This window comes from Myotis nattereri, assembly GCF_964212035.1.
Source record: "Myotis nattereri genome assembly, chromosome: 2".
In the NCBI taxonomy this organism is placed as follows: domain Eukaryota; kingdom Metazoa; phylum Chordata; class Mammalia; order Chiroptera; family Vespertilionidae; genus Myotis; species Myotis nattereri.
In genome coordinates, this window is record NC_138076.1 from 142,012,800 (window position 1) to 142,032,024 (window position 19,225).

Genomic DNA, 19,225 nt, shown 5'->3' on the forward strand with positions numbered 1-19,225 from the left:
ACCAAGGCACAGAAGAGAAAGGGACACATCAGTGCTTGTGATACCCATACTTTGTGCAGCACATTTTCTCAAATTTCATGGGGAATGAATTGTAGATAAAGTCAGCACCTGGGCCACTCTGCCTACAAGGACTTCTTGCTGAATCCCTTTATTATTACCTCTCAGTTGGACTTTTATCTCTCTACCCTTTTTAATTCTCTCTGCTTGATTCACAGAGACCATAGGTAAGGGCTAAACAAAATGCGTTCAGTGTTCAGTGCCTGAGGGAATTTTCTGCCTGGGATAACTAGACAAAATGGGATGCAGTTCCTCCTCTGAACTTATGATGTTTTGTGATCTTGAAGGCAACTTTCCTCACCCAATAAAAACAGAGCAGGAAAACAGGCGACCTTAAGAAACACATTTCCGAAACCTAAGATTCTCACACACACAGCCGCCTCTGATGATTCTGAGTGCAGACAGATGCTCTCTTCCTCTTCATGCTTCCCAAAAAGTCTGTCAATGACTATTGTTCGAGTGTGCACTTTCTCCCAGACCACATCCTGCCTGTCTCCTGAGGAGAAGCTGGCTGCTGAGCGAAACAAAAGTCCTGTTCCTGTGCATAGTCTCTGAAGGTGTAGAAAAGACAAACTAAGGCCAGTATTTCAAGACATCAATACACTCAACTCGAAGCCCACAGAACTTCTGTTGGAAATTACCTCATGAACTTGGGGAACTAAGCTACGTTTGATTTATTGACAACTCTAAGTTTTTCTCACAGAAGGAAACAGGAAGGCATCCATTATTGCCAAAACTTATTAAAATGGTATGGATAAGGAAGGAACAAATGGAAATATTTCAAACTCATAAAAAATAATTATTCTTTGATTAGCTAAAAGCTTCACAGAAAAGTCCTTATGATTTTGATTAAATTTGGTTTTAAATCCTATCTCTCCCTCTCCCTCTCCCTCTCCCCTATATATATATATATATTCCTCAGAGACCTAGCCTTTCCCCTAGATCAGTGGTCGGCAAACTGCGGCTCGCTAGCCACATGTGGCTCTTTGGCCCCTTGAGTGTGGCTCTTCCACAAAATACCGACTTCTGCGCATGGGCCATGAAGTTTCAATCGCACTGTACGTGCGCACCCGCACATGGTATTTTGTGGAAGAGCCACACTCAAGGGGCCAAAGAGCCGCATGTGGCTCGCGAGCCGTGGTTTGCCGACCACGGTCCTACATCAACAGGCCGACTGAAGATAACATCTGGACCTAAATTATATTTCAGCTCCTGAGCCCTAAGGTGGAATGACCCTAGTAATTTTCCCATGAGACCAGACAAAGGAACAGCAGAAAAGACCTCAGAGCTGTCCTCAAGACCTAAAGACATGACCCATGACCCTTACTCACCTCTGACCAATCAGCTCCCAGCAAGACCACAGACCCCTACCTCAGGGTGGGTATCCTGTGATTTCCCCTATATAATCTGTAACCTACACGCCATAGAGGAATTGGAGCTTTTGAGCTTTATCTTCTCATTCTCCTGGATGGCGCCATTCATCAATAAAATAACCAGTTTCCCAACTGCAATTCTCCGTGTCCAGTGTTTATCTCTGCTGGTGCTGAGTGGATGAACTCTGTCTGTTTTGTAACAGAAACTACTTCTAACTGGAATAATTGCTGTTAAAGAAAGGACATGTTCTGTCAAATCTGAGTAGAGAACTGATAGCTTCTGACAATAAATATATTTGTAACTACTACAAAATTAGAATGAATAACTAGACGATTATTAAAAAACAGAATAAAATTAAAGAGAGAAACAAGAAATTTGATTCAGAGTTAGGGTAACCAACCCTACCAATGCTCTGGACTGAAAGATGCCAACAATAATCTTGCAGTGCTAAAATCAGGACAGCCCTGTGATTTCTTATGTGGATTTAATTAAAGTTTTTATTTTAATGGTTTCATATAGAAGGTAGAGGTATGGGGAGAAAACAGTAACTAAAATATGGAATAAAAATGTTACTGAGGAAATTATCCTATTTACACAGTATCCTATATAATAAAAGCATAGTATGCAATTTGTCCTCTCAACCAGGAGTTCGATCAGGGGGTGGGGCCAGATGGGTAGGGGAGGGAGTACCCAGCCGGCAGCCAGCCACTAGGTACCCTAAGCAGCTGCCGCTAGTGTCTCTATAAATGCCTCCAGGAAATATTTCTTGCACACCAAGAAACAGAGATATGAATCTCCCGAGCAAATATTAGCGCCTGCTTTGGCCACTGATTAACATATCACTAGCTTAAACCTCTATGTATCAGCAGCTCACAGGCTCAGATCCAAATGTGCAGTCACTTCTATCACCTATACATACCATCACAGCACAAATTTTACACACCAGCCTGACACTAGCCTTATCCTTTTCCTTTGTTTTCTTCTTGTAATCCCATTTTATTTGCATATGTTTTTAAATCTTATGTGTTGTATATGTTTTCTAATTCTACTAAATCCTTTTTTCAAACAAGGCAGGACCTAAATCAGTGGTTCAGGCAGATTTCCCCCAGGGGGCAGGCAACATCCGGAGACATTTTTGATTGTCTCAACTGGAGGGAGTAAACCTAAATAAAAGAAACACACACCCCAAAGGTATAATAAAAGTTATGATTATTAAAAATCTAGATTTTCATTGTTTCTGCTATGTCTAGGTATTGAGTAGGAATTTAATGTTGCCACAAAAGAATAAATTTCTAAAAAGAGGCTCAGCTTTTGCAAGTATATTTCCCATGCAGCCTAACATATTAAAATAAGCTAGTTTACATGCATAAATATATACATACTTTGCTTTATACATGGTAAGTATGCAATAAATAGTTGATGATGGACTAATTGACTGGAAGGATGATTTATAAAGATAAGGCATCTAGGATCCATGATGTAGACCCAGTAATGGCAACTGGAAGAATTTACTTTGTGAAATAGCAGCCTTGTTTTAGAATACAATAGGTCTCTCCTGAATCAGAGGAAGAGAGAAGAGTGAACATATTGTTGGACCTGTGTTCAGTGGAAGAAGGCAACACACAAGTGTGGATATCAAAAGGGCAGCCAAAGGAAGGAAGAAACAGCTACAAAAAGCAGATGGTTCCAAGACAAAGGAAATGTGAAACAGGATTCGGAAAAAATATATGGGTCAAAATAATAACATAAAAGGTTCTGGCAAAATATATTATTCTGTAGAAATTCAATAAATTGTCCAAAAACAAGAAGACACTGAAAGGTTATATTAAACATAAAAGCATTCAGGGGCAATAAAGATAAATACTATATATATATATATATATATATATATATATATATATGATGGACTAATTGACTGGAAGGGTATATATATATATATATATATATATATATATATATATACAAACTTATATATATATATATATATAAACAAAATATATATATATATTTTTTACAGTCCAAAAAATGAGCAACTTAAGTAGACCCAAGCTAAAGCTAAACAGTAAATACTGTCAAAGAGAAGTAGAAACCTGAGAGGAGAGAATTCCAGATGCAGGACTCAATCTAAAGACCAATTAATTAAGTCACTCAGAAATTTGCCTTGCATTGGAAAAGAGATCGCTCTATGCATTTTTCTTCATATCTGGTTACCATGGTCTGAAAGGATTGTGATATGAGTTGCTTCTGTCCGTATTGCTGGTGTGTTTGTCATGACCCATCCATGCATTCCCAGAAGTTTTCTTTGGAACCAACTTGCAGAGAGCTGATAGAAGCTACATGGTATCTCCAGGCCCAGAGAGCAGGTAACTCCCTCACGCAACTATGCTGCCACCCATGTGACAACATCTAGAAGCCAGCAATGCCTCCTTCGGCTGTGACGCCTGACTTTACCCTGATCCTTTAAACTTCACTTCTAGAATTCAGATCTTATGCTGCCTTGGCCTTTCTGGTTCCAAGCTTCGTGGAAAATGTCCAGGTCCAGCAAGAGAAGAATCTAAAAACGGAGCAGTCAAGCAAGTAGAAACAAGGGCACAGGACAAAGGAGAGAGTTGCTTCAGGCTGTGAGTTTGGATCATAAAATTTTTAAATGATACTTTTGTGTAGATGGGCCTGGTCTATTTTCTTAAGCTAATTTAACTGCAAGAAGTTTTCTTTCTGTACATTTAGTAACTTGAGTGTAGATATGGCCCTCCAATTACTCAATGTTTTGCTTTTAAAGACATATCCATAGAATTCAACACAACTTCTTGACAACCTGGAAAACACTTCTGGACACCTTAGAATATTTTTAACATGGTCAAATTTTGCTTCATCTTCCATATCTGACTAATTGGCTAACACAATGCTCGCTAATAGTTCACCAAACCATTTCCCTCACCTTCTGAGCACATAGGTAGACTATGTACCCTTGTCCATCTTGCAATGAGGCATCATGATAGGACTGAGTTCTGACCAATAGAACTGAGTAGACATAATATATGAAATTTCTAAGCCTCTTAGATGATAGAACCACAAGCTGGAAGGAATCTAGTTTCCTGAGTTACAATACACACGTATCATCAAAATTTTTTCTATAAAGGGCCAGAGAGTAAATACTTTATTCTTTGCAGGCCATATAGTCTCTATTGTAACTACTCAACACTGCTGCCCTAGCACAAAAGCAGCCATAGACAACACACAAGTCAATATCAAGGCTGTGTTCTAATAAAACTTGATAAAACTGGGCACCAACTCAGACTTGACCTATGGGCCATCTTTTGTCAACCCCTGACTATATGAAACAGCTAAAAGATGCAAAACAAACTCCTAGTGTACTAAGCCATTAATCTTGAGTTTGTCTGGTATAGAAGTTAGTATTACCTTTCCCACATCAAAATAAATAAAAAAGAGATGGCCTGTTGTTTTTGCTAGTTTGGCTTGGATTCTTTTCTTTTATGGAGACTGCATCATGTTATTTTATTGGGAATCTGGTAAAATTTTGCCACTGCCCTGTCATTTGGTGATTTTATCTCCAGGCAGAATTGCGACACTTGTTAACAAATCATTCCATTTTCTGGAAACAACCGGGAAATCCTGCCATGTATCCAATTAATGAACTCTCCCACAGATACTGAATTTCTCTATGGGCCCCAGTGACTGGGAATCCAAAGGAAAGCATTTCTTACAGCAAGAATTGAGCAACTATGGGAACTGGGGGAGAGGAAGAGTTCAAAGAAATTTGTCAAAGATTAATTCAGTACTCCTGGCAGGGATCTGTGGTTTTCTTTGTTTTCCCATTATGTGACTCAGTATCCACAAAGAGAAACAAGAATAACATTGATTTTGACTGTGGTTAATAAGTTACTGTGAGAGAGAGCCAGAGAGGGAGATGAAGAGTAAGGGCATAGCAGTCAAATAGAACTAGGCTGAAATTCCTGCTCCACCCTAGCACCCATTGGAGCTCAGTTTCTACATATGTTTAATTAAAATAATAATAAATTGGGTATAGCATTTATCATGTGGTAGGTACTCAAGAATTTTTAGTAATTACCATTAGTTTTAATGACTACTTGCTGCCAAGTTCACATATTATCATTTCCAAGTAAACTGTACATTTTTGTTTTGGAGAAAAATCTCTATCTATCAATACTTAGATTTTGGTGGATTGTTGATATTTAATAAGTGAATGTGAACATCTACAGTTTCTTTTACTAGACTTGTCCCTCTTCCATTGCTTGAGCTTGGTATTTTAGCCAAAATTTTGCTCCATTATACCTCCTTTTCTGTATTTTTGAACTTTTCTCCCATTACTGAATCTTTCCATATTTCATTCCATCATCATCTTTCTAAAATATAGACTTAATCAGGTCACTTTGACATCCTCCCTTTATCTCTATAGAGTAAGTCCAAACTCCTTACTGGACATTTAATTCCCATCTTCCCACTGCCTCAATTCAACTTCATCTATATCATTCATTTACATCCTACATCCTAGGATTGGTAAATAATCTGTAGTTTTCTAAACACATCACACTATTAAATATATTGGTAAATGTTATTCTATCTAAGATGTTCATTTTTTCCAAATTTATTTGACTACATCAAATTCATTCTTCTGAACATGGTTGAAATGTTAATTATCTCATATATAGAGAAGTAATTACAGATTCCTCTGCTCTACTTCCAATTCTTAACATTATTAATTTTTGTATTAAACTATTAGCTAGTTTTATAATATTGCAGTAGGTAACAAATGTTGACTATTAACTATATACTAGGCCATTTGTTGGCATATAGTTTACAGTTTATATGCAATATCTCATTTACTCTTCACAAGAATTTTATGGGGTAGTTTATATTACTGTTCTCATTTTATAGATGAATAAACAGATACTTAAGTACTAATTGACTTGCCAACGTCACTTTGCTAGTAAGTATTGGTGCATCCAAGAAGAGAATTGTGGTCAGCAGATCTCAAATGCTGCAAACAGTATGAAAGCAAAGGTAAAATGTTAACCAAGAAGAGATGTCTTTTCAGAATCCATTGGTAACCTCTAGGAAAACAGAATAGAAGTCATAGATCAAGAAAAGCAAGGGGGAAAAAAGAAAAATAAGGCAAATGCAAAACTTGGAATAATGACAATGAATACAAACTATACTTTTAAGAAATGCATTTGGAAAGTTGGAAAGATGGAGTGATCATCTGAAGCAGATGACAAATATTATTAATTGTTATTATTATTAAATAATAGACCTGAGCATTTTTGGAAGTTTATTTTAAATCAGTATTTCTCAACTGGGTTAGATTTTTTTCTTCCACCCAGATATATTTCACAATGTCTGGGGACATTTTTGGTTGTCACAACTGAAGGATGCTAGTGGCATGTAGCAGCAATGGCAAGGATGCTGCTAAATATTTAATAATAATAACAATAATAATAATAATAAAACTGTCCCCACAATACAGAATTATCAAGTCCAAAATGTCACTTGTGCCAAGGTTTAAAAAATCCTGTTCCAAAGGATCCATTGGCGAGGAAGAGGCTAAAAAAGTAAGATAAATGTGATCATTGATAGGACAAACTTGGGAAGAGAAAGGGAGTAGATAATAAAAAATGTTACCCTTAGAAAAGCTTTATAAAAAACTATTACCCTAATTTTATTTTATTTTTTACAGCTACAAAAGTTGAAGTTCAGAGAGCTTAAAAATGACTTATTTTCAGGATCTAGCAGAAGTTTAATTCAAATCTCTGAGCTCCTAACTTGATGTGTTTTTTTAAACTGCGGCAGCTAATATTTTAAATTCAAGGTTGACTGAGGGTAATTGTTAGAGAAGTGATAGCATAAATTCCAGCCATGGTGCAGTTATTCTGCTTAAACATTCAGGAGGTACCGATTGATTTCATGTTCCCATAAACAATATATTTAATGCCTTCCTTGTTATTACAGAAAAAAAAGATTTCCATATATTGGGAAGGAAGAAACTATGAAGAATGTGTTTGGCAAATTGTCATCAAATATTTGACACTGAATATTGACACTTGAAGAACAATAAAAAAAATATGAGATTTTCAGTAACATTTAATATATATATATATATATATTATTGATTTTTTACAGAGAGGAAGGGAGAGGGATAGAGAGTTAGAAACATCGATGAGAGAGAAACATTGATCAGCTGCCTCCTGCACACCTCCTACTGGGGATGTGCCTGCAACCAAGGTACATGCCCTTGACCGGAATCGAACCTGGGACCTCTTGGTCCACAGGCCGACGCTCTATCCATTGAGCCAAACCAGTTAGGGCAATTTTCAGTAACATTTAATCACATATAATTTACAGCATAATTTTTGGTAATTTAACAGTTTAAAGCATGAGATATAATTCCTTAAACACTTTGTAAAGCACAAACTAAAATAATAGATACTAGCATTAGAATGCCACATTCCTACAAATTGTAACTCAAGGGAAATACATGAATGACACTGAAAATCTTAGCCTTCTGCCAGTAGAGACAATGTAAATTTCAAGAATCAGTCTTCACACCATTGCTACCACAAAGGCAAACACAATTACGATGACCATGAACAGCTAAGCCATGAAACCTGGACCATAAGCTATAACTGAAAAAAGAAATAATCATGTTTCTTTAAATGCAAATAACTAAATGTGCAAGCACAGCAGAAACAGGAAGAGCAGGCGAATCATCTAGAGACCTGAGGGCTGACCTATGCAGCAGTTGGCCTGGCCAGCACTGGAAGTGCTACCATGAGAGCAAGCCAACAGGACTGTCAACAGTCTTCAGCAATTAGGCATCTTCTCCAAGAAGGAAACAGCTGGAGGCCAGAGCCAGTCATCTGCTCTACTGACTTCTGCTTCTATATTTCTGTCCTGAGGTTTCTCTTATTTATTTCTATTATTCAAACAATTCAATAGAGACCATGTGTCAACTTAATTGTCTTCTCCTGAGAAGTCTAGTCACTTGAGTATACCAATGATTTATTTGTAATTCACTAGCAATGTTACCTCAATACTTAAAACAAAACTTACTGGAAAATATAGAAATCAAGTCACTCAATAGCCCTTCTTCTCTTCCCCTGACACCAGCCGGAGTCTTCCTTGTTGCAGTATTACTGGTTGAGTAAAACATGAAGAGTAATGTTTTTTCATTGAGGAGGATGCTGAATGTTTTGGATAGAGGTGGTGGAGAGCCAAAGGAGAAGAGGATACCAGTTTGGAATTATTGCAATAATTGACAGAAAACTTACCAAGGGCCAAAGCAAGAGGATGTGCATAAGGGGACAAATCCAACATATAAAATAAAACAAAATCTCCAATGTCTAGAAGCTATGGTTATGAGATAGTGATATATATCACCAGATATTGAACTAGGAATTCAAAATTAGATGACTGGAATGATGGCATTTACACTAATCACAAACAAGGACAGGAGAAGGGCTTGCTGGGTTGAAGATACATTTCTGATACATGCTTGTCTGACACATATATAGGTTCGTTCTTTTTAACCAGACTGGGAGGCTGTTTGGTGCAAGGACTAGCAGAGAAGTCCACATAAATGTTTTTTAATGACCATCATCTATTGTGGGTACTATCCATGGTTTCTTTTTTCTTAGAAATAGAACCCATCATTTTTAGCTGGGCACATAGCTTCCTAGCATAAAAACTAAAATTTCCAGTTTCTATTGCCCAGCTAGATAAGGCCTTGGAACTATCAGCAAGCCAAGGGGGTATGGAAGAAGCCTTAATGAAATAGGATATGTCTTTTTAATTGAATGGAACTCAACTATGCATTCAAGACTGAGATAGTTGCCACAACTGATGGTGGTGGACAAAACAGGGCAAGCTTGTTTCCCTGACAACTTCATGCAGTCACCCTACCAGCCACAAACTGCTTACTCTCATTATCCTTTACATGAAAAAGAAATTCCTATTTGTGTATGCTATTGTTAGATTGAATTTTCTACTATTTGCAGACAAATCTAAGTATCTCTACTATGGCTACCTTGATCATTTTGTTATTTTCTTCAGTTCTAGTTTTTCAAAAGTTTATAAATATCTGTAAACATACTTTTTTCACATTTAGAAATATTTTGAAGTGCTGACCAGGCATGCTTTGCATTTGTTTGAAAAACTCTTTAATATGATAAGTGGCATTACTTACCACAGAGTCCTATTGGAATATCAGATGTTTGATTGATATGTTTGCTAACCAGAGAGGAACCAAAATTCTACTGCAAATAGTACTTATAGTGGTCAAGTCTTAGGCCAAGGCCATTTATCAAAGTGAAAGTTTGACTGAACCTGCAGAGATAATAGCATGGTCAGCAGAGAAAAAAGGTCTATCTATTCTTTCCATCTAATCCAGACAAGTCATTGTGGGTACACAGAACAGAGTTGTATGGTATTCACATTTACTAGTAATTATTTGCATACAGTTAAATCTTTGTAGTCTTCTAATGATAATTTATACTCCCCTACTTTTACCCTGAATTACTTTCATTGGACTGAGAACTATAAACCTATAATTAATTACTTTCTAACTGACTTTACTTGCAGTGAAAATACTTTCTTAAAACATCAAAGAAACAACATAATTTTAGAGCTAGAAGTACTTTTAAAATCATTCATTACAAACCCTATGTTTTATAAATTAAATGATCCAATGAGACTAAAGAATTTAACTAAGTCTTTCTCAGAACAATTTTAGTTCGTTCGTTCATTCATTTGTTCATGTGTTAATCCAGTAAATTACTACTTAATTTTCATGCATAAAGCATTGGAGAGAAGGAGCTGGAGCACAGAAAATGGCCCTGATATGTCTATTTTCAAGTTAGTGGGGGGAGAAATTATCCAGGTAATAAAATGCAAAATAGGTTAATGTGCTGTATTACTACAGACAATGAATCACAAGAAAGGAAAGGCAGAAAGGGTGACTAGCAAAGACTTCATGAAGAAAGTTGCATTTGGGGCTGCACCTTAGAGGACTTGAACAGGTGAAAATAAAATGGGACATTTCAGACAAAAGGGGTGTTTTCTTTTTAATATGTAGAGTTGATTTCTATATGAACTGTTTTTCTTGAGTTATTTTTAAATTACATTTCGGTGGGAGAGTAAAATCAAACCATTCTCTAAGAAGCCAGATGTAAGAATGGAAAGCTTGACGTCTTAGTTAAAGCTACATGAAAAAGTGATGTTTACCAAGTACAAATGAATCCCCCTGAAGTTCATCAGCTGAAGGACCAAGCTACCGCACAGCAGCTGGAGAAAATGACTATAGCATGCTTAAAAACCAAGAGTATGAGCAGCTGCTCACAAAATGTATAAATTAAATGACTGAAAAAGATGTCAGTAATAAGTAAAACAGTAGGGTTTCAATTTACAAGTAAAAATCCAGACAAATGTACAGTATCAAGAAAAATAATATTTCATTTTCCTACATATTGCAATGAATTAAGTAGTCTAGGATACACAGATTCAAACAGCAAGTGTTTAAGATGCAAATGACATTTAGAGAAAAGTGATGGTTTCTCTATGAACTTTTACAAATAAATCTCTTTAATATTACATTATGTATGAAAAATAGGTCCCCTTTTTTTCTCATATTTGTGATTGGTTACTGTTATCAGTAATAGAGCAATATTTAGAACTCGGCATTCATCCATGAACATACTAGGTGATAAAAACATATGCATATTCAGAGAATTTTGTACACAACTTTTACAAGTATAAACTATAAGTGCAAGTTTACGTAAGCCAAATACTGAGCTTTTCAGCTATACAAACTACTCACTTTCTTAGACCAGTGTTCCTCTACTAGACACCATTTCACAACATGCTTTATATTCCACCTAGAAGGAAATTTGCATTTTAGCTGCATAAGTCTGCAGGTAACCTTCAGCCACTGACCTTGCTGTCTTCTGTCTCCTTAGCTCTCCCCTGGAGGGGATTCTTCTCTCCACACTCACAGGTTGATTTTAATGTGAGCTGACAAGAAAGCATTGCGCTCTCTGTTTCAGTAAGTTCCAAAGGTCCTGAAGAATAGTGCTGTGACCCAGTGGTGCCAAGACTTGGTATCGGAAGAGCAGTATGAACAGGCTTTGACCCAACAGCTGGCTGTCTCAGTTTTGAGGCTACCCCAAGTACAGGCATGGCTTCTATAAAAGCATCTTCTTGCTGCCAAAGAAAATGCTTCTAACCTCAGTCTGGTAGACTCCAACTTTAGTATTTCCAGAACAAATACTTTAAACAAAACTAGCAGTCATCATGATTTTAAAAAAAGAAAGAAAAACTAATAGTATAACTTTTAGGACAAGGCAACAAAACTTCATCTTTAGCTAAGTATCTTTCTTTCTTGCTGACTCAAATTCTCATATTCATATTCTCTCTCTCTCTCTCTCTCTCTCTCTCTCTCTCTCTCTCTCTCTCTCTCTCTCTCTTCAGTGAGTCAGTATCTATGTAATATTAAATACTCCACTGGGGAGTAAACTTTTCTTAAAAGTAACTGCTATAACCTCCTTCTTTAGGATTAAAGAGCTCCTAGCTTTACTTTTCTTCTCCCTACCGCAGTCTGAGTCTGAGCATTGAAACTGAAAAAAGAGGAAAAAGAACAAAAGGAAAAGTCCTCAGTCCAATTGTCAAAGCAGCCAAAAAACCACAATAGTGGAAGGACAGGCGTTCTTCCTGACTTCAGAAATAACCAGCCTACATTCTCTTTTAAAATAAAATCGTATTTCCCCTAGCTTAAAAAAAAAAAAAAAGACACGATTAATGGCCAAAACAAACAGCTGTTGGAAGAACTTTTAGCCCGGAAACAATCTCAGCAATGAAGCTGTTTGTCTGATTTCCAGCTATTTTTCACTACTGACAGCCATGAAGCACGGTGTTCATTCTGTTTTATCCCATGAAATCAGGTTAAACTCATGCAATAGTGTAACTTGCTAAAGCTGCTAAATCATTCAGCAGACCATGCCTGCCTAGGTTATGAAAATATAGAGTAATCATTGTGTCTAACTTTAGTAATGATAACAACAATACAGGGTGTCCCCCCAAAAAATGTATGCACACTTTAACAGCTGATAGCTCAATTTTGAAAATGAAATGTATTTTAGTAAACACTGCCTTTATAATTATTCAAAGAGTGTGTTTACATTTTAGGGGGGTCATCCTATATTTATAGCTAATACATAAATGAATGTACTACAGAGCAGTTACTGGACAAGCACTTTGTGCATTATCACATTTAATCAATGGATGACTTAAGAATAGGCACAACTGCTGAAACCGGTTTGGCTCAGTGGATAGAGCATCGGCCTGCAGACTGAAAGGTCCCAGGTTCGATTCCGGTCAAGGGCATGTACCTGGATTGCGGGCATATCCCCAGTGGGAGATGTGCAGGAGGCAGCTGATCGATGTTTCTCTCTCATCGATGTTTCTAACTCTCTATCTCTCTCCCTTCCTCTCTGTAAAAAATCAATAAAATATATTAAAACAACAACAACAACAACAACAACAACAACAACAAAAAGAATAGGCACAATTATTTTCTCCACTTTATAGAAAGGGTAACTCTGATTCATTGAACAATTTGACCAAAATCATGCAGTTAGAAAGTGGAAGAGCCTATATAATCTATAGAATAACTTTAAAAACCATCTTAGAAATAATTTATAACATTATTACTCAAGCTTATTAAATACAACTTAAAAATCTAAACTTCTAGAGTGTCCAAATGTATACTCAATGAATATGAAAATGCAACTTCTATCCATAAAATTATCCTATATAAGATAGAGGTAATATGCAAATTGACCATCATGCCCTCACAAGATGGCTGCCTACAACCAGGCCAGCAGGGGGGTTAGTGAGGAACAACCAAACGACTGAATAGCAGGCTGCATGGGGCGACCAGGCTGGCAGGGGCTCTGTGAGGGGCAACCAGGCAGGCAGGGGGGGCAGTTGGGGGCAACCAGGTTAGCAGGGGGGGCAGTTGGGGATAATAAGGCTGTCAGGGGGGCAGTGAGGGGCGACTAGGCTTGTGGGGGGGCAGTTAGGGGCAACCAGGCCAGTGGGGTGGGACAGTAGGGGGCGATTAGGCTGGCAGGAAGGGGCAGGAAGGGGCAACCAGGCCAGCAGGGAGGGGGCAGTTGGGGGCAACCTGGCCAGCAGCGGGGGGCAGTTAGGGGCAACCAGGCCAGCAGGGGGGTCAGTAAGGGGTGACCAGACCAGCAGGAGGGAGCAGTTAGGAGCGACCAGGCCAGCAGAGAGGGGGCAGTTGGGGGCAACCTGGCCAGCAGCGGGGGTCTGTTAGGGGCAATCAGGCATGTATGCAGAGGCAGTGAGAGGCGATCAGGCTGGCAGAGGGGGGCAGTTAGGGGCAACCAGGCAGGCAGGCAGATGAGTGATTAGGAGCCAGCAATCCAGGATTGTGAGAGGGATGTCCGATTGCTGGTTTAGGCCCGATCCCCAGGACATTCCCCAAGGGGTCCTAGATTAGAAAGGGTGCGGGATGGGCTGAGAGATCGCCATGCATGAATTTCATGCATTGGGCCTCTAATTTTATTATAACCAGATAATGTTCCATTTCTGATAAAAGTATACCAGGGTCTGCAATAAAAGCAAGGGGTATGTTTTGAAGAAGACATCTGAAAGATATACATTACTGTCTTCAGAGTAGGTACACTTAGATAATGGGTACACAGAGAAATGGCCCCATTGTTCAGTAAATATAATATTATGTGACAGTGTTGAGATTTCATTAGCAATCTATATATATAAAAGCCTAAGCGACTGAACAGCTGGAACGACCGGAACGACCGGTTGACCAGTCACTATGATGTGCACTGACCCCATGGGGCAGACACTCAATGCAGGAGCTGCTCCCTGATGGTCAGTGTGCTCCCACAGCAGGAGTGCCACTCAGCTGACCAACCCGTCCCAGCAGCCCACCAGCCCGGCAGCAGCCACTCACTCCCTCAGTAGTCCTGAGGGTCCATTCTCCAGAGAAGAGGCCAGGCACCGATGGGCTGACGCTGCCGGCACATTCCCAACAGTGCTGCTGGCCTCCTAGAAGTTGGCCTCATGCACCGTGGCTGCTTCCCCTCCCTAGACACTCGGCAAGGAAAAAACAATATAAAAGTGGCCGCCAGGTTGCTCCTGAGAACTGGCGAAAACATTAGCAGGACAGATCCAGACCCCAAGCCAGCAAGGGTGTTCCACTGCCCGCCCAGAGGGCCAATCACATCCCGCCCTTTCCCACCGCCCTCGGGATGTACACCAGACACAGGGCTCATGGCTTGAGAGTGCTGCCGCTGTGATTGCATAAGCCTCTCCTGATCGGGACTGACTGTGTGTGAGCCCAGGGCAGGCACAGCAGGGCCAGGATGAGCGGGAGCAGCAGGCAGGAGTGGCAGGCGATGTTGGACTGTGGGTTTTGGCCTAATCCCCGCAGGCCACCCTGAGGGACCCCACACATGCACGAATTCGTAGACTGGGCCTCTAGTTTTCTAATAACAGCAATTTATTTGATTTTGTATTCCTCACGTTTTTGTTTAAGAATTCTATAAGACACGGATAGATTTACACCTTTTTTCTTTAAAAAAAAAACCCAAAAAACTTTATTGTTGAAAGTATTACGTGTGATCCTTTTTTCCTTTTTCCCCCCATTAACCTCTTGCAGCTTGCCCCCAACCCCACCCTTGGCCTTCACCACCCTATTGTCTGTGTCCACAGGTTATACATATATGCATACAAGTTGATATCCCCCCCCCCGCACCCCACCTTCCCTCTGAAGTTCAATAGTCTGCTCCATGCTTCCATCTCTGGATCTATTTTATTCATCAGTTTATTTTATTATTAGATTCCACATATGAGTGAGATTATGTGATCCTTATCTATCTGAAAATCTAGGCTATCTATAACAAATATTTTAAGAACTAGTAATATTGCAAGTGAAGTTCCTATAAAAATGAGTGGACATTTAGTTTGTATTCAATAAATAGTAGCAATTATGAGAATCATAAATCATTATTGTGGAAAATATCTGTCTATAGTTAAAGAAATTGTATTTTATCTACCACTAGAGGCCTGATGCACGAAGTCGTGCACTGGTGGGGTCGAACTGGCCCATCCCAATGGGGGCTGATCAGGGCCTCCCCACCCCGATTGGAGTTGGGGGCCTGCTTGGGAGCGTGGCCGACCAGGGAGAGGGGCCCCAGGTGGTTTGCCAGCTGGCCCCACCCCCGATCAGGGTCAGGGGCTGTTGGGGGGTGTGGCCAGCTGGGGAGAGAAGCCATGGGTTTGCAAGCCAGCCCCACCCCCAATTGGGGGAGGGCACTTGGGGGGTGGCCAGCCAGGGCGAGGGGCCGCGGTTGTTCCAGATGTTCTGCCGTTCAGTTACTGGGCTTTTATTATATAGGATTTTCAGCTTCAAAATTATGTACTTTTTAATAAGAAGGAGTAATTTACAGGTAAAAGAGCCAATAACTAACATCAAATTTATATGTTCTTTTGAGACAAGTAGAGGAGAAACTCAAATACAAGTTAGAAATCTTAACAACTTAAAAAAAAAAGTAACCGAAGTGGGTTTACCCAATGGGATAATAAGAAATAAATACAACACTGGTGTAACAAAAAAAAATGATATGATCACTCTGACAAAGTAAGTTACTTTATAATTTATAAACCATTGAACACACTATTCTTTCATAGACTATAAGATATTGCAAATCTAGAGATGTTTAAGTTCCTAAAATAGATTTAAACTATTTGAAAAGATACATGCATTCTCTAATCCTCACATTGCAAACACAATGGCATACCTAAAATAATAGGACTTGTCGGGAAAATTGGTTCTGGGAAGACCATTCTAAACATATGCAACTTTGTGAACAAATCACTAGCAAAAATAATCTTACTACATCAGAAAATAATTTGGACCATCCAAAGCAAAAAAAATAGCTCATAGTTTTTAAAATATTGAATAGAAATGCTGGCAACACGTAAATTAGAATTGGTGGGGAAAATTCAGTTGGAAGACCAACTCTGAGCCAATTGGCTTGCCAATAGAGTGCACGGAGGGCTGGGCAATCTGCAAATATTTAAAAGCCTCACAAGACAAGGGCTATGCCCCTTTGGCAAGGAAGATCCAGATATGAGCACTCATTTTTAAATTTTTCTTACAACTGAGCCAAAGGGGTACCTGTTGACTATATGGTATCAAAGCTGAAGGCTTCTTTTGCCACCCAATAGCTCTACTCTGACTATTCTGCCTCCCTCGGCCTAGAATAAAGCACATATAAAGCCATGCAACTTCTACATTATACAACATAATTCTATTTACCAATTACAAATGAGCTCATTGGTATTTTCCAAAACACATGCTGGAGCAGAACACACTGTGATTCCTGATATAATCAAATTGAAAAGTGTTCACATTCAGTAAGATGTCTTTTCACTTTGAAATGTTCTTTGCTTATTAGGATATCATTTCACCATGACTGAAATATAGTGTCCAAAATCGTTGTCACTGTTGACAAATTCTATGAAATAATATCTACCACCAAGAGAAAAAACAAAAACAAAAAACAAGTCAACTTATTACAGAGGATTGACTGTCTGCCAGGAGCTGTCAACTATTTCATCCTACCGGAACATCACCTTTGAATAGGAGACAAAGGCCCTGAAAAGCTAAATAATTAACTTAACGTCACAGAAAATGGAGTTTCTCAAACTGGGTTCAAGATACCACCACTTGGAACACTTGCTAAAAATACAGATTACTGGATTCTTCCCAAACCTACCAAATAAGAATTGTGAGGGAGAGGGAACAGTCTGAGAACTGAATTTAAATAAATTGATTCTTCTATACACTAACCGTTAAGATCTGTATTTTAGTGGATTTGCAGTTTGACAGCTCAGGGAATGGACTCTAACACTGAACTGTCTATAGTCAAATCTCTGCTTCCTCACTTATTAGCCTTATGATTTTAGCAGCAGCTGCGCCTCAGTTTCATCAGCTGTAAAATGGGGGGGGGATGGGCGGGGTGGTGGATGGGGAGTCATTGTACACCTTCACAAGGTAGCTGTGAGAATTAAAGGTAATCAATGTATGAAGTCATTAGAACAGAGTCTGCCACCTAGTAAGAAATAAATGTGAGCTATTAATGTTTAAGAAATAGAATAGCCTTGAGAATTACTGAGGAAAGGTCAAGAAGCATAATTGAAGAGTTTGGCCAGGATCGTAAGAGCTAAAAGGAAAAGAATCTGCAAATAAAAATGAAATAAATGTCTTGTCATTTACCCCCCACCAAATCTAATATGAAAAGCAGCAATGCCTCCTGAAACACACTGCGGGGGGTGGGGGGGCGGGCATTGTGTTTCAGGCAATAGTTTCAGGGAATGTGAGAATTCCAACCTGGCTAAACTTTAATATCAGTGATTTTTAAAAAGTAAATAACAAAGCCTCATAAAATGACAATTTTCTAACATTTATTTATGAGAAAGAGAGACAGAGAAAAAAAATAACCAACAAAAATACAATTGGGCCTAACGGGGGTTGCTCAATGGTTTGAGCTTCGGCCTATGAACCAGGAGGTCATGGTTCAATTCCTGGTCAGGGCACATGCCTGTGTTGGGGGCTCGATCTCCACACAGGGGGGCATGCAGGAGGCAGCCAATCAGTGATTCTCTCTCATCACTGATGTTTCTATCTCTCTCTCTCCCTCTCCCTTCCTCTCTGAAATCAATAAAAATATATTTTAAAAAAATACAATTGGTTAATCAACTGTGTTGTTTGCTAAAATAGTCATATTCCTAGTTTTAGCAACTTGACTGAAATTAACTTTACACAATAAAATCCAACAAGTCCAATGGAATAAATCAACATGATCAGCACCACAATCAAAATATTGAATATTTCCTTTACCGTAACAACTTCTTTTAGGCCCCTCTGCAGTCAATGTCCCACTCCCAACTCGGGCAACTGATGAAGTTTTCTCTGACACTAGTTTTGCCTTTTGAGTACACATTTAAATGAAGTCATACTGTACCTTTTATGTCTGACTTTTTCACTTAGATTTTAAGATGTATACACAGGTCACTAATGTGGCTTATTCTTTAAATCTTTTTAACTCTCTGTTCTTTATTTTGCATTCAATTAACCTGCATTGCTATGTTTTCCAGTTCACCAATCTTTACTTCCATAGTATTTAATTTGTTGTTAATCATATCTAGCATATTTTAATTTCAGATAATGCATTTTTCATCTCTAAAAGTTCCACTCAGTATCTTTTATGCCTACCATTTCTTTTCATCGCATTTATGTTCTCTTCTACCTTCCTGAACAAATGGAACCTATTATAATAATTGCTCAATACTCTTATCCACAAATTTTATCCTATCAATATCTATTAATGAATATTTTATTCTCCTAGTCAGGTTATACTATGTTTTACAATACTCATAATTTTTTTTTACTGAATGGTAGTCATTTTGGTTTATACATTTTTGTGTGCTGGATTCCAAGGAGTGTTTGACTTTGCAATGGCACACAATTAAGTTACTTTTGAGAATTTATTACAAGCTTAAAGAAGGTATAGAGCAGCTTTTGGTCTAGCATTAATTTAACAACACTCATAAAATAAATATACTTTTAAAAGCTCTAACAAATATCTCATGTATAAAGTGGTATCTCCACTCTAGCTGGGGAAATACCAAGTATTCCCAGTCTTGCGTCAGT

At 38.6% G+C, this 19,225-nt stretch overlaps 1 protein-coding gene across 1 annotated transcript in view; it reads right to left on the minus strand.

The window, feature by feature from the left end:
• Window positions 1-12,060, minus strand: part of NAV3 (neuron navigator 3) — a 350,115-nt gene extending 338,055 nt beyond the window's left edge. Inside the window, exon 1 of the mRNA XM_081083380.1 lies at window positions 11,398-12,060. Coding sequence (XP_080939506.1) covers window positions 11,398-11,640 — 243 coding nt within the window. The 5' untranslated portion in view covers window positions 11,641-12,060. The remainder of the gene's footprint in view (window positions 1-11,397) is intronic.
• Window positions 12,061-19,225: the final 7,165 nt, after the last annotated feature.